Genomic DNA, 15,653 nt, shown 5'->3' with positions numbered 1-15,653 from the left:
GTTGATTTTGCATTCAAATTAAAAAAAATCTTTAAATGCTTTACCTTTCTTTCTGCTGAACCTCTCTGTCTGCCTGTTAACTGGTTTTCATTTTGGAAACTTAGGCTAAAAAATACAGAAGTTTCTGAGGAAAGTTTTTTAAATAAATACAAAGTCTTTTGAGAGGTAGTGGATTCCAAGCCCATCCTTCTATGCAAATCTTGATTGTGATATTGAAGAACCTGAATCTCTCTTATAAAAATAATTGCTTTGATACAGTGTGAATATTCAGGATTCTATAGATTACCAAGCAGTATAGTAAAAGAGAGAGTTAGTTATTTTAAATAGATGTTCTTTATTGTAAAGTAAGGAGATTTTAGTTTTCAATAGAATGAGAAGCCTTATGGTTTTTCAGCTTGAAAAACTGTTACTACAAGTGAGAGCTTGTCCCAACACAGTTCCTAGAATGGGAGTTATGGGGCTTTTCCTGTTAATAGGTGGTTAGAATTAGACCATCAACGCTCAAATTCTTATAATCCATCTCTAAAAAGTAGCTCAGTCAGCTGCACGGTGAGTCTCTGTATGGAAATAACTTAGAATGGGCTTGAGTTGTTTTTTTGATTCATAATGGTCGAGCTTACAGTAGAATACAACAGAAATTCAGAATTTAGTCTAGTGTATAATAAATACTTGCAGTTTGTATTCATAGCTCAAAAAATGGCTTTGTGAAAATTTGTGAAAGTATTTTTAACATGAGGTTGCTTTGTTACTTGGATTTTCTTCCTAACTTTCTTTCCTTTGATGTCTGTTTCTCTTTCACAAGCAGGAGCAACCGTCAGGGTAACAGGTATCTGACTATTTACCAATCTTGTACGTGGTCTCCATCTACTCAAGCAGAAAAGATGTATGAACCTTGTTTTCATACATCTGCAGTCCCATCCATGTTAAAAACCACCTGTCTGCATTCATGGATTGACTGTCATACCATAGTTTGCTTTTCCCTTTCATAATGCATTTAAAAGTGAGACTGCATTTATTAGTGCCAGAGCAAATATTTTGCTTCATCATCTTTTATGAAACAATTGGACCCTGACCTATGTTGCTTAGTCACTGCTGAATCTCCTGGTTTCTGTCTATTTGGGGAAAAAAAGATCAGTGTTGGCATTAAATATTCTCTTAAGTGTAAAATTTTTTTCAAAATAAACCCCATATTTCACATCTTTCAAAGAGCAGAGAACTTATTACTACCCAAAGTAAAATAAATGGTTTGTTACAATTGTAAAGGCATTTGGCTCCAGAATTATTCAGAGCAAATTTTTACTTACAATAAAGAGCAATTGGGATTCAGAGTTTCTTTGGGATCTTGCACTTCAAATGACTACAGGACTTAACCAGCTGGTGCCCAGCTGCATTTGATTTCTATTCTTTCTGCAGTTCCGTTTTTCACATTTTCCCCTCAGTTACTCAGTGCCTTTGGTTTAATATTATTCTGCAGAACACTGACTTGTATATACACCCCATTCAAGCTACAACTGAAATTTTTTTAAAATAAATTGTTATGCTGCATACACTGGGGAAAACTTGAAATATTATTATTATTATTATTCCCTAGAATCTCTAAAGCCTGTAGACTAATTTTGTGGAGCTGCTTAGATAGTGGATGTGTGGAGACACACTTCAAACTATGCACAATAAATGCAGTGAACCCAAGATGGATAAAGATGGAGGTTAGGCTGTAATAACACTATGTTTTAGCTCACACCCTAGTTCAACAAAACACTAGTTAACGGAATTTTCAAGCTAAATACCCAAACTCTTTGGGTATATTAAGGTGATGTGTTAAAATGACAAACTTTTTTGTGAAATTTAAATTCTCAGGAGCTGTTTTAACTTAAGCTCAATTCATTAAAAAAGGGGAAGCTCCAAATCCTGTTCTGTCAGTATGCTGACTGAAAAAGTAGATATTCCACCTTTTTGGACATTTCTTACAAGGTAAAAAAGTCGCATTGTTGTTTGAAGAGATGTAAAAAACAGAAATATGTTTGTTTTTAAAAGCTGAGAAGTTCTGTGGAGAAAACTCTGTCTTCTCCATTCAGTATTATACTAAACAAGGATAACTTGCCATTTTAAAATATGAAACCAGTCCCTTTCCATGCCAGGAAGCACTGGAATGCCTACGGATGCCTGTGTCTGCATAGAAATGTCTGACATGCACATACTAATGACACTAATGTTTCCTCCCATTGTGATGCTTAAATACTGCTTGTAACATCGGTGTGACAAACAATGTAACCTGGAGGTCTTTGTTTTGTAGCTGTGCTGGGTTATCACTTGTTTAGAATACAGTAGCATTTCCCAAAGATTTTCTTATCCAATATTCACTTGGACTTGGTGCCTTTCACTGGAATTCTGACCTGTAGGAAGTCGATTCCAGCTGCATTGACCACCAACGCGGTATTTAACAACTCATAGGCTTTTTCTCAGAGAAGGGATTCAGGGTTGTTGTTTCCATTCTAGTTACAGCTGAATTGTGTTGAAGTTTCAGCTGGAAGAGTGAGAAAGGGCGGGGTCAGGAATAACCTGGAATCAGCCACAGGATTACTGAGCATGTTGTTTCCTTTGCAGCTGAAACCCAACTGGACGTACAGCTCCAACCCTGGCCCCCAGCTCAGCAGTGACCCTTTTGAAGACCTGTCATTCCAGCTGCTCATGTCCCAGATGCAGACATGTGTCCGAACATCACCCGCTCCAACCTTAAGCCAGGAATTGACACCTTTGCCTTCAGCAGCACAAAGAAACGCTGATAATTTGAATACTATAAACTGCATGCCAGCAACGCCTCCTGTTCCAACCTTCCACTCATCCCAGGAGCATAAGCGCACCTCTCCAAATCCATTTATTTCTGGGCTGAACTGCGCAAATCCATTCACTGAAAGGACTCCTAATGCTGGGAACCCGTTTAGGATGGAAACACAAGGGTCCGGAATAACCTCACAGGTATGGGAAGGACCTGCAGTTTCCCATCCTTTCCCTTCCCTGCCCCGCCCCAGCTGTAACACAGCCAAGCCTCTATTTTCTGTGGATGCAGCTGAAAACACGTTTTGCTTGCCAAGTAAATCTTTCAAGGCAGAAAATGTGCAGCCCAAGGGGTGGGTGACATTTGATGAGGACGAGAACTTCAATGTGAAGCTAAAGCCATCTACAAGTGTCCCGGATTTTCAGAGACTCGGCTCCAGGAAGTCAGCTGGATCTCCAGGTTTGCTGGGCACTGAACAAAAGACTTTCCTTGGTTCAGACTTTAACTTTGGTGATGACTGGAATAAAAGCTCTACTGATTGCTTCTGTGCAATGCCAGCAAGGAGACCCCCTGCACCCCCTGTACCATCCAGAGCAACCAGCAACAGGTCCCCTGCAGATCCCTTCGCCTCCTCAGCACCCCAGGTGTCACCAACTCATGATTTTACAGAAAGATAGTTGTTCAAAGATACAACAGGTTGTATTTGTTGCTACATTTATCCAGTAGAATAATTGGGTATTTGAGATTATTCTGTGTGCAATAATTAAGTGTTAAATGCACTGAAACTTAACTCTACTCATAAACAGCCACTATTGCTTGTGTATAAATTTTGAATGTGTATATATGGTAGAGCACAAAAAATTGTCTGAAATTTATTAAAATCCTGAGGTAATAGTATTTGAACAGACAGAAAAAGAGAAGAAGGATGAGCTACTGATCTCATTAAAATCTACCAATCCTGGACATAGATTTTGCTTAGGGAGCTCTCTCATTTCTGGTCCCCCTTGTGGAATTCCACAGAAAGAGGCTTCCTGTTGGTAGCCTCCCCCCTCCCTTTTGACTGTTTTGTTAATTGTATTTATAAGTATTTACCAAAGAGCTGCCAAAGTTTATTGAGATTTGAATGTTGAAAAGTATTGTTTAGAAGTTGTTTTAATTTATAACAGAGGCTATGGATATTTGTAAGGCTTATATTTGAATTTGAGGCACAACGAAAGTAGTTTACTTTCAAAATACAAACAAAACTTTGCATATTAATATATTCAACTAATTTTCTGTGTCAGTACATTTCAGCTATTAAGTCCTATTGTGACATACACTCACTAGCACTAATTCAGAATAATTGTTCCATATCATCTATTTATTCATTACTATTTTAACTATATTTTTTTTTCCAGAAATTAGAAACAACATATAGAAAAAGTTTTCCCTCAACCTCTTGAAAAAGATTCCCCTTGGGTTTTGAGATACAAAGCAGTCTTTACCAGTTGCAGACAATATAGTCTACCAGCCAGGGAGTGAAACAACACACTAACATTGTATTTACAGTAGCAAGATACTCCAGGGCAGTGCGCTTTTTAAATTCTCCAGCGCTATCAAGACATGATCTATAAAATGACGCATTGTTCCTTTGAGCAGTCCCTGGTTAACCATGAGCTACAGCTGTGTAGAGCAGTGATAGCGAGTTTTATATGGCGCTTTTTTCTGTTCAGGTCCCTCAACTTGTACATTTGGAACAGCAGTGGTACCGTTTGTGCTTCGGTGTGTGAGTTACCTTGTTTTACGCTGTTGCTATAAACATCTGTGTGATCAGTGTTTTGGTATATTCCTACATTGGCAAGCCAGTTTTGGGGGGAAACTTTTTGCTGGTGGGAGTCACGTGATAAATATGTTGTCGAATATCTAACTGCAGTGATTAAAAACTACTGTCTGAACTGTACCTGGTGTTAGGCACCTCTGCACTTCACAGGGCTGTGGGACTGGAGCAGCACCTGCAGGGACCACTGGGAATGCTCTGGAATTCCAGTATGTCTATAAATATATATATATATACACACACAAATATATATATATATAGGTAAGCTGCAGTAACGCCGTGACGTGTGTTGTTGGATGGGAGCGATGACCAGCAGCAGAAGCTCTGAAAACAGGAAGAACTGAAGTGTGATGTGACGCGCTCCCCCAGTGTCACTGGGCGCTGTTCCCGGTGCTCCCGCACACCTGTCCGTGGCTGTATCCCCCTCCCCGGGGACACCCAGGTGTCCACGAAGCGAACGTTCCTGCCCCTTGGTCCGGGTGCTCGTTCTCCCTCCATGCGCCGGGGCCGGCCCTGGGACTACCGGCCGGGGCGCGCGGGCCCTTTAAGGGGCGCCCCGGTGGCTTCCCGGGAGGGCCGGAAGCGGAAGCGGAAGAGCCGCCGTTGAGGCAGCTCCGGAGGGTCCCGGCGGATCCCGAGGATCCCGGTGGATCCCGAGGATCTCGGTGACAGCGGGGGCGGCCCCGGGAGCGGCCCCTTCGTGCCCTCAGCGCGTCCCGGGGCGCTGGGCGCGGCCCTCACCCCGCGTTGGCTCCTCCTCGCCGGTATCCAGGGACGCGGCTCCGTTGCTGAGGGGCTCCGCCGGGCCCGGCCATGGTGCGGCTGCACGTGAAGCGCGGCGGCGAGAGCCAGTTCCTGCTGGAGGCGCCGGGCAGCGCCCGCCTGGCAGAGCTGGCGCCGCTTGCCGCCCGCATCCACAACGGGCGGCTGAAGGTGCAGCGCCTGTGCTCAGGTACCGCCCGGGAACGGCGCCCGGGCACCGGCTGGGCAGCGGGAACGCGCCTCCTCCTCCCTCAGCAGGGCGGTGACCGCCCACCGAAACCGCATGGGAATTCCCGGTCTTGGGATTTTAGTGCGGGCACTGCATAGGGCTGGAAACGGACCTGCTACATGAGCCTGTAGTGGCTGCTTAAATCAGGGGCTGGAAGGGACTTAAACGTCCAGTTCCACGCTCCCTCACAGGCAGGGACACCTCCCACTAGACCACGTTGCTCCAAGCCCAGTCCAGCCTGGCCTTGAACATTTCCTGGGATAGGGCAGCTACAGCTTCTCTGGGCAGCCTGTGCCAGGGCCCCACCACCCTCACAGGGAAGAATTTCTTCTTCATATCTCATCTAAATCTACTCCCCTTCAGCTTAAAGCTATTCCTCCTTGTCCTGTCACTCCATGTCCAAAGTTCCCATTTTGGCAGTGGAAAGGACTCCTTTGTGACCAGCAGTGTCCCTTTACATGTGAATGAGACTGTTCCCTACCACGTACTTGGTGCAAAGCATCCCCTGCCATGTGAGGGAGTGGCAGATGTGTCTGAAGTGGTGCTGAGTTCAGTTCTGAGGCAGTTTTAAAAAATGTTTCCGCCCCCACTGCGGGGCTGCCAGAGCTGAGATTCCCCTCAGGTGAGCCTGACCTGGGGGGTGCAGCCCAGCCTCACTTGCTGTGCTCCAGCCACTGGGTTTGTGGTGTGTCTGAGGCCTTACTGAGCCTGCTCTGAAATTTAAAAGAAAAAACAAACAGCTAAAGCTGATTAGGGAAATGCCAAAAAGAAAAGTGTTGTGGCCAGCAGGTACCATCGAAGCTTGAATCCCTGCCCGTGTATTTGTTATATTGTTGTATATGTATGTGAAATATATGAATTTTGACATAACTACAGCATCTATATCTATCTGTCTTTATATCCCTTAATATTTATTCCCTGTACTTAGCTGTTTAAAATGAAGGCTGGGGTTAAGGTTTGCCTGCACACACATCATGTGAAAGGCTTTTGAAAATGGTCTGTAATAACAAAGACTTTTAATCTTGTTCTCTAAACACTCAAAAGAGATGGAGGAGCTGGCAGAGCATGGTATTTCCTTGCCTTACAATATGCAAGGACTGACAGATGAGCAAATTGGAGAGCTGAAGTTAAAGGATGAGTGGGCAGAGAAGTGTGTCCCAAGCGGTGGGAGCACCTTCAGGAAGGATGAAATGGGACGGAGAAATGGGCACGGTAAGTCAAATGTAAAGATTTGTTTCTTTCCCTGCAGACACAGACCATCTATAACAAACTCCTAATTCTGGACCTGAATAGCCAAAGTATCAGTTACATACCCAGGAGTTCTGTCTTGGGTTAGGGCCTGAGATAATACTGATTTAAAAGCCTACAGAGCAGCATATCTCTTCAGCACACAAACAATCACCAGGAGCAAGTTGGAGTGTCCATTGTAATTTACTCTCCCCATTTGAAAATGTACACTTGAGAACTGGTTTTCTCCAGAGACTCCAAGATATATCAACAGGTTGTTTTTCTAATATTTCTCCTTTTTTCTCGTTGACTGGGGCTCAGACTCACTGAACATGTGTTTGTTAGTGAGAGGACAACTTTATAATGTTGACAAATTCAGAATATTGAACAGTGTGGATATATAGGCCAAACCAAATGCCATCAAGCACCTAAATGGGAAATAAGCTGGGAATGAGTATGCTTTAATTGGATTTTTGTGTTTGAGGACAGGCTTTTTATAGCAATTAAAATAGATAAGTGTGATGTGATATGAAATGAACAGAGTATTTGCAAAACTGCCTTTGCTGTTAGATTGAGATTTTAATTAGAAAAAAGTCAGAACACTGGGAGCTGTTGTGCCCAGTAAAAGCACATCTGCCAGTATGGTTCCCAGTAGTCCAGCAGGGAAAGGGCCTTGTTTTATGTTGTGGAGGGTATGGGATTATGGTTGTTGCTTTCTACTCAGTAGCTTTTTACTCTACCTTTGTCCCAAATGAAGTTTGAAGTCACAGAATTGTGAAATCACAGAATGGTTTGGGTTGGAAGGGACCTTAAAGCTCATCCAGTTTCATCCTCTGCCATGGGCAGGGACACCTTCCACTAGAGCAGATTGCTCCAAGCCCTATCCAACCTGGCCTGGAACACTTGGGGATGGGGCAAATACCAGTTGCATGTCTTTGGGGAAAAGTAAGTTTGGCTGTCCCATGAGAAATACTGTTTTGTCTTGTAAGTTAGTGAGAAATATGGGAATGAACAATCCAACTCATAAATAGGCTGCAGCTTAGGAGTGTCTCTCCTGCTTTGTGATTCAACACTGTTTCATTTGCTCACAGTGGATTCTGGACAGGTTATATGCTTGGTTTCTTTACAGTAAGTGTGGACCATGAAATATGTGTCTCTTATTTTTAGCTCCAAATGAAAAAATGCAGCAGGTTATAAAGAAGACAATAGAGGAAGCCAAGGCATTAATCTCTAAGGTAAATTTCCTCAAGTGGTATGTGGGGCTTTCTTAAGAAGTGTTGTGGGGTTGGGCAGCTTAAATAAAACCAGACTTCTTTCAGTGCAAGGGCTGCCAGCTCTTGAGAAATACCATGTAGTGATGTGAATAGTCTAATAAAAACTGACATCTCTGTTAATTATTTCCTTCGTGGCTTTTGGCAAGCTGGTTCAACAGGTTAAGGAATCAGATCCTAAACTCCAAGTGAATGCTGGCAGCCGAGCCCACGTGGAATGATTAAATCGCACTCAGGGTTTCCCAACAATTTGCTATTGATGTGTTCTTTGGGTGAATACTTGTCGTGCTTTCTGGTGAAAAATTAACTGGGTTCTGTGCTCTTCCTGGAGTCAACACAGCCTTTTGTGTTATATGTATACTTAATTGAAAAATGTGTTCTAATCTCTTAGATTTTGACAGAATGGTTTGGGTTGGAAGGGACCTTAAAGCTCATGCAGTTCCAACCCCTCTGCTATGGGCAGGGACACTTTCCACTAGACCTGGTTGCTCCAAGCCCCATCCAGCCTGGCCCAGGGATGGGGCAGGGATTAGGCCTTGGTTTGACAAGCACTTGGACTCATGCTCAGTCCCAGTGAGTCTGTTCAAAGACAAGTGTGAGGCCCTTGTGGGATGGTGCTTTCAGGTACTCAGCTTCGCTTTGCCAAATCCGTAGATGTTCCATGTTGTGTGTCAACACTTGTATGACTTTGAAACACAAATTAAGTAATATTTATTATAAAATTTCCTTGTTGAATGAAATTAAAGATAGTTTGGGAAGTGGTTTGTTATGTACATCACTTTATAATGAAAATGAAGAAATGTGCATTTTAAGTTTTACAGGCTAGTTAACCAGATCAAGAGTGTCCACAAGGAGGCAACATTCTCGTACCTTATTATTTTAAATACTGAAACTGTTAAATCCATAGAGAAAAGCTTTATTTCTTCTCTTCCAGATGTCTTATGTTTCTCCTTTATGCCTTGTGGTAGGGTTTGGAATGACCTCAAGTGTTGGATCAAGTCTCTCCAGTAGCTGTGCAATAGGACAAGAGGGCACGGTCTTAAACTGTGCCAGGGGAGATTTAGGTTGGATATTAGGAAGAAATTTCTTACAGAGAGAGTAATCAGACATTGGAATGGGCTGCCCAGGGAGGTGGTGGAATCACTGTCCCTGGAGGTTTTTAAGATGAGACTGGATGTGGCACTTAGTGCCATGGTCTAGTAACCACGGCAGTGTTGGATCAAGGGTTGGACTTCATGATCTCGGAGGTCTTTTCCAACCCAGTTGATTCTATGATTGATTCTATGAATATGCCAAGCTTTATGCTTCTGCTTACATGTGCTCTATTTTTTCTTTCAAGTTTTGGGCCCCTTCTCTATCCCTCACTTGAATTCTGCTGGTTTGAATCACATTCATGAATCACAGGTGCTTGGAACCGAAGCCTCTCTGTCTGATTTCTGTGGTCATACATGTCCTGGATTGAGTCCTGTGTCACACAGGCAGTTGGTGCTAAATACCTCCTGCACAATTTAGTGGAGATCTCCTATTTTTGTTTCCTCCCCCACCCCATGTAAGCAGGCTAAACAGAGGGGCCCAAGGGGAGTGATGTTCTCCAAAGTCCGTATTCCAACAAGGAAATTTGCACTTCTGGTATCTTTATGCAGCCCATTAGCTCTGCTCAGATATCCCACCTCTGAAACTTTGAACTGGCTACAAAGCAAAGTCTTCTGCAGGTTTGCTTAAATTGCCAATGATCCCTGTTTGTATTTCAGAAACAAGTTCAGGCCAACGTGTGTATTAATATGGAGATGGTGAAAGACGCGTTGGAGCAGCTCCGAGGGGCTGTGATGATTGTGTATCCAATGGGATTGCCTCCACATGATCCAATTAGGATGGAGTTTGAAGATAAAGAAGACTTGTCAGGAACTCACGTATGCAGTAACGTATTCCCATTCTATGTAGTCCCTGGGTTAAACTTGTGCTATGTTGTTCTCCATCGTATCAATGAAGGTTGTTTTCACTTGCATTACAAATTTTGTTTAATATTTTAGTCTCACAGTTAATGTAAAAACACACCAATAGCTTAACTAGAAATAAAATTATTGGAGTTTATTTCAAATGTTGCATACTCAGCACTCAGGTAAGTCTGGATCTCATTTTAAATAGCTTGTCACCTCCAGTATGGAGAGCTGATTGCCCAAAGTATTCACAGGAGATCAAGATTGAATGGAATATGAATGAATGCCATAGATGAGCATGAGGAGAAAGATGTAGCAGAAGTAGGTTTTGAAAAAAAGCAAGAAACAAATAGAGTAAGAAACAACACCCCTAACACTTCACCTTGTTTGTATGTCACAGGCTGGACTTGAAGTTATAAAAGAATCAGAAGCACAGTTATGGTGGGCAGGAAAGGAGTTGCAAGAAACAAAGTTGCTGTCTGACTATGTAGGAAAAAATGAGAAAACAACCATCATTGTCAAGATCCAGAAAGTGAGTATTGCTAGGAGATGTCTGTATAAGTTCTTCACCTTTGGCTGTCTGTACTCTGTGGAAGAGAATTGTCCATAGGTGTCTAAAATGGATTATATTAGTCCTGGCTTGAGTGTCTTAAAATGGCACATCTATTTTAAGGTTTGAATTTATTATATTCCAAATTTTTCTTTAGTAATTCCTTTGCCTGTCAGTTACATCCTGTAACTGCTATTATTACTTGCTCCATAGCACTTTTGTGAAGTACAATGAAGAGGTATTTAAAAGTAGATGAAATACAAATTGAAAAGTTTTGTAGCAAATCTTGTCACCTGCAGGTGTCTGCAGTGCATCCCTTGGAGATAAGTCAGGTGATTTATGTGTCTGTCATTTAGAAGACCAGAATTTCTTTCTCTTTCCTCTCAGGGTGACTGAAAAACAGTGTGGCAGCTTAACAGCCACTGAGGTGTAGGCTCCCAGGGAAGTTGCCCGTTTAATTAGTTGATGGACCTCTTCAGAGGATGCGGAGTAGTGCAAGGGTTTCTCTCTGCCTAAACTATCTCAGACACTTTTTGTTCTAGAGATCATTAGCCTTTTCCATGGAAGCTGCTCTGCTTGCTATTGCTGACAGTAGCTGTCACCAGCTGTTTTCTTCTCTGTGCATCATTTCTTCCAAGAGGACAATTACCTGGAAAATAAATTTTCTTTTATTTGTAGTATTTCGTAACTCCCTTCCTTCCCTGCTTTACTAAGTATTATGCCATCCTGAGTCTGTATTAGTAGGGGAGCTAAAGATAGATGGGCCTATCCTGAGATATCTAGAATGACCTTGAAACAGATTTATTGTGTCTTTTAAAGTGGAAATTTAAGTAAACTAGACTCAATCCTGTTTGCATCTTCCACTGATGTCCGCAGAATTGACAGCATGACTCAGATGCTGAGATGAAAAAATAACCCTCACTTGAAAAAACAACCCTCACTTTCCTGTGAGGGTGGTGAGGCCCTGGCACAGGTTGTCCAGAGAAGCTGTGGCTGTCCCATCCCTGGAAGTGTCCAAGGCCACATTGGACGGGGCTTGGAGCAACCTGATCTAGTGAAAGGTGTCCCTGCCTATGGCAGGAGGTTGGAATTAAATCATCTTCAAGGTCCCTTCCAACCCAGACCATTCCGTGATTCTATGAATGCAGCAGCATTTGTTCTTCTGTCCTGAGGGACCTTATTAAATTTGAGAAATCCTGTTGTCTGAAGGAAGGTTTTTGCTATCTGTGTATAGCTTTTTGCTATCTTTTGAAGTTTTTGCTATCTTTGCAGCTTCTACTTTGTCTCACAAATGCCACCAACAGTAACATCTACCATTTCCCTTCCAGAAAGGACAAGGAGCTCCAGGGCGTGAGCCTGTGATTAGTCATGAAGAGCAAAAAGAGATGATGCTGTATTACTACAGAAAGCAGGAGGAGCTGAAGGTGAGTGTCTCTTTGGTGCTTCGGAGCTGTTGGAGCCTGGGCTGTGTCCCTCACTGCCTTCCTCTCCTCTCTGTTTACAGAAACTGGAGGAGGATGACAACGACTCATTTCTAAATGCTGAGTGGGCAGACAACCATGCTTTGAAAAGGCAATTTCATGGTGTAAAAGACATCAAATGGGGTCCAAGATGAAGCTCTGCAAACCCCTTCTTAAGCTGTTTGGTCAATACTCTTGTTTGCAGAGAGGATTGTGTGCAGTAGGTTCTTCTGTCAGAAGCTGAAATTGTCACTTCTGTAGCCTTGGGTGTTCAATAAAAGTTGACATGTCTCTGTAACTCCAGCAGCATTTGTCTCTTCAAAGAATTGAACCAATTCTCTTGAAGTTTTGTATTTTATTAGAAACTTGTAATTTGAATATTGAAATGTTAATCCATTTCCTAGATAACAGATCTAGTAAATATGCACTGGAATGTTTGGTGTTGTTTGGAGTCGTCTTTATAGCTTCTTCTTAATCTTGCATTACTATTAGGTGGTGTGCCCTGTAACAGGTAATTTATTTTATGAGAAATCAGTTTTCCCAGGCTAATGCAGGGAGAGTTAATGATTTTTATATGCTCATTCAAATTTCAACATAGCTAATTCCAAACTATAATTTTTTTTAATTGAGTTAACCTCTCAACAATTTTTTAAAGGAAGTATTTTTGTATAAAGACAAATAACACAAAAATCCTTGTGGAATGCATAATTTTAATTCATTTGCTTTAGTTTTCATTGCTGGTATATAAAGGTTGACAGAAATCTATATACAAAAACAAGCGTCATTTGCAAGTAGATTGGATAAATAAAACCATATTTAATAGGACATGATCTCTAAGATATAAGTAAATAATTATTTTCTGTATTACTGTGGTCAGAGACAGATCAAGTTAAAACTCTCAAGTGTTGGCTGAACTCACAGCTGGAAGACTGGATGCAGAAAAGATAATGCCATTCAGTGAACTATTAATGGTGGTTTTACTTCAATCATTGATTTTATTTTTTTTTTTTACTCTTACAAAAGTTTGGTGTCTGGTAGTTTTTGTTGAACCTCAACTTTCCAGTACCATGGTGTTATACAAAAAAAAAAAAAAAAAAAAAAAATCTGCATGTGGGATTTTTCAAAGTTGCAGAACTTGCCCTGTACAGCTCTGGGGATTTTTAACCATTCCCATAGCTGAAAGCTTTTTTTCCTAATGTGCTCCTTTGTCCTCATCAAAGAGTGGAGTGAAGAAAATCTGGAAATACTTAATTCTTAATGTCACTGGCACTGTAACCCTCAGTGGTATGGTGGATGTTTGTGATCCATAACTGGGATGGGGAACACTCAGTGAAATCACCAGAAAATCACAGTTTGTTATAAAGGTTGTTGGTCACCTGGTCCAGCTCCTGGTCAGTCCTGCCCACATTGCTGGAAGTGTTGCTGTGGCTTTTAAGGAGATTTCTACAGATTCAAACCCTCTCCCCTCTCCCTGTTGTGCTATCCATAGTGGTTCCATGGGGATTTGTATGAATGCTGTCTGTTCAAAACAGGTTCTGCCTTGAGTAATTCTTTTGTTTGGACAACTATATGGAAGTGCTTCAATAAATAACCCAAATGACTTTGTAGATTAATGACTTAGGGTTGTTACACATTTGTTTTTCTCTTTCCCAGCAACTTCCTAAAATATTTACATCCTTTTGGCAGCCAGAAAAAAATGTAATGCTGTTTATGAGCTTTTAAAGCAGGTTGTGAGGCAGCCTGGCACTTTTTGTGTACGGGGGGGAGTTAAAGGGAGTTACAGCTCTGCTTGTGACAACAGTTCCCCTCCCTAAAATCTCACCTCTGTTTAAGGAGCTGGCTGAGGGCATCTGGGTTTTGTCCTGCCAACCTGGGAGGGAGATTCCCAAAAGATGGACTGTCCATATGCTCCCCAAGGTGGAGATCTGCACCAGGGCTGGGGCTTGCAACATGACCTTAAGCCAGTGGTGCTTGTTTATTGGAATTTCTGCACCCCAGAACAATTCCTTAGCAAGATTACTTCTTTGTCTGCTCCTCCTCATTTGAAAGTATCTTTTTTAAGTTACTTGTTCATAACTGCCTTGAGCTTTGTGGCCTGGGCAGGGAGCTTCCCAGGTGTTTTGAATCAGTTACAGTAAATGCTTGAAAATATCCGACTGAATCCCTCTCACCAGTAGAGCTTTCATCTTTGATTAGCATTGTTTGAGGAGTTTGTTCTGGGGGCTCCCAGCCCTTTAAATACTGATGTCATTGCTGGCTTTTGGCCATTGAATTTATTGTCCTTGATACCAGGAAAATATTCCATAGCAGAGGAGGCAGAGTGAAATAATGGAAGGAGTCAAGAAGTCTGGTTATCTGTCCAAGACTTGTTGAGAGTTACTCTGTCAGGGAAAAAGAGACTTTAAAATTACCATTGGACAGAGGATTCTGAGAGGGGGGATGTTTGAACAGGACCTTTGATTATGGAGCTTACAATATTCTCATCTCCTTTCTAAAAGTGAGGGCAAAGCAGACATAGGAAAATCCATTTTATTCTGTACACCTTTGACTGATGTTCTCTGCTGTAATTGGTGCTGTTTTCTTCTTTAGCTGAGAAAACTTTCCGTAAGATCCGAGTTTTTACCACAGTATTTGTGGATCTGCTGGATTCATTTATTATGGCTGAAATGGAATGAACTCACTGCAAAAAGATTGAAGACTTCAGGAACCTGGGAAAGCCTATAGGTATTTTAACTATCCAGGGATTTTGAGATGATGAGACAGAAACACCACACGGAGTTTGCATATTTTCTTTTAAACTGTTTATTTCTGGAAGTTTGAGAGCAGCTGTGCCCTTCCAGAGGGAAAACCCATTCTTTGTCAAAGGACATGCAGAGTGGAATGTTGCTAAAATGTTTGTTCTGTGGCCATATCACCATCCTAATGAATGGAAGTGGTTTCCAGACCTAGTTTCACTCCTTTTCTCCTTTTCAGTTTTGCTTTCCCAGGTTGTCCCAGGCTCTGCTTTCACCTAGGATTCGGAAGGATTTATTTACTGCTTCCTGCAACCTCACCCAGGGATTCCTGGTGACAAACTCAGGGTATTTTCAAGGCAGGAGTGGGGAGTTTGAACAGCCATGCCAACATTGCACGTTGCCTTCCAGCAAGTTTAGGTGTTGATGTCATTTCATGTCATTTCCAAAGGCATGTTATTCCCACAGCCACGTGTGTGGCACAAACCAAATAAGTCCATAAAACCGCCAGCTCTCCTCTGCAGTATTTTCTCCTTAGGCTGTTCTTCTGGGAAGTTGCAGGGATTTTACTGCTGTAACTCCATCCAGCCCTGAGTGCCCTCCCTGTAGCGCTGCTGCTGCTGCCCCATGGCACCCTCCCAAAAGATACCTCTGAGGAAATGGATTCCAGCTATGGTACTTCTGCTGGATTTTTCAGGGCTTGGGGCAGGTAAGTACATTTCTCATTAATTCTCTAGTTTCTCTACTGGATGCTTTTTTTGCAGAGGGTGTTTTTTCAGAAAGATTGAAATAACTTCTGTTTCTCAGGCTTTTCCATGTTTGTCTTCACTCTGACTTTCAGACTGCTGTGAACAGTGAACATTTGGGAATGAGGTGAACCACTAATTGATAGC

The 15,653-nt window shown here is 42.2% G+C and overlaps 2 protein-coding genes across 13 annotated transcripts in view; both read left to right on the top strand.

Annotated features, from left to right (window-relative positions):
• Positions 1-4,715, top strand: part of SYNJ1 (synaptojanin 1) — a 49,360-nt gene extending 44,645 nt beyond the window's left edge. For 11 of the 12 annotated variants that reach the window (XM_039379633.1, XM_039379634.1, XM_039379638.1 and 8 more), the window contains 2 exons: positions 803-826; positions 2,605-2,690. In XM_039379633.1, coding sequence (XP_039235567.1) covers positions 803-823 — 21 coding nt within the window. In that variant the 3' untranslated portion in view covers positions 824-826; positions 2,605-2,690. Of the gene's footprint in view, positions 1-802; positions 827-2,604 lie in introns of all 12 variants that reach the window. The other variant, XM_039379643.1, reaches the window with a different exon arrangement.
• A 474-nt stretch (positions 4,716-5,189) lies between these two features.
• LOC114000139 (cilia- and flagella-associated protein 298-like) lies at positions 5,190-12,465 on the top strand. Its single transcript, XM_027744242.2, has 7 exons — positions 5,190-5,544; positions 6,628-6,795; positions 7,978-8,045; positions 9,833-9,991; positions 10,419-10,550; positions 11,897-11,992; positions 12,073-12,465. Exons 1-7 carry the CDS (start codon positions 5,406-5,408, stop codon positions 12,181-12,183), a joined length of 873 nt encoding a protein of 290 aa, XP_027600043.1. The 5' UTR covers positions 5,190-5,405; the 3' UTR covers positions 12,184-12,465.
• Positions 12,466-15,653: the final 3,188 nt, after the last annotated feature.

This window comes from Pipra filicauda, unplaced genomic scaffold, assembly GCF_003945595.2.
Source record: "Pipra filicauda isolate LSUMZ 115617 unplaced genomic scaffold, ASM394559v2 scaffold171_size1565689_pilon, whole genome shotgun sequence".
Classification (NCBI taxonomy): Eukaryota; Metazoa; Chordata; class Aves; order Passeriformes; family Pipridae; genus Pipra; species Pipra filicauda.
This window is presented reverse-complemented; position numbering and strand designations above follow the sequence as displayed.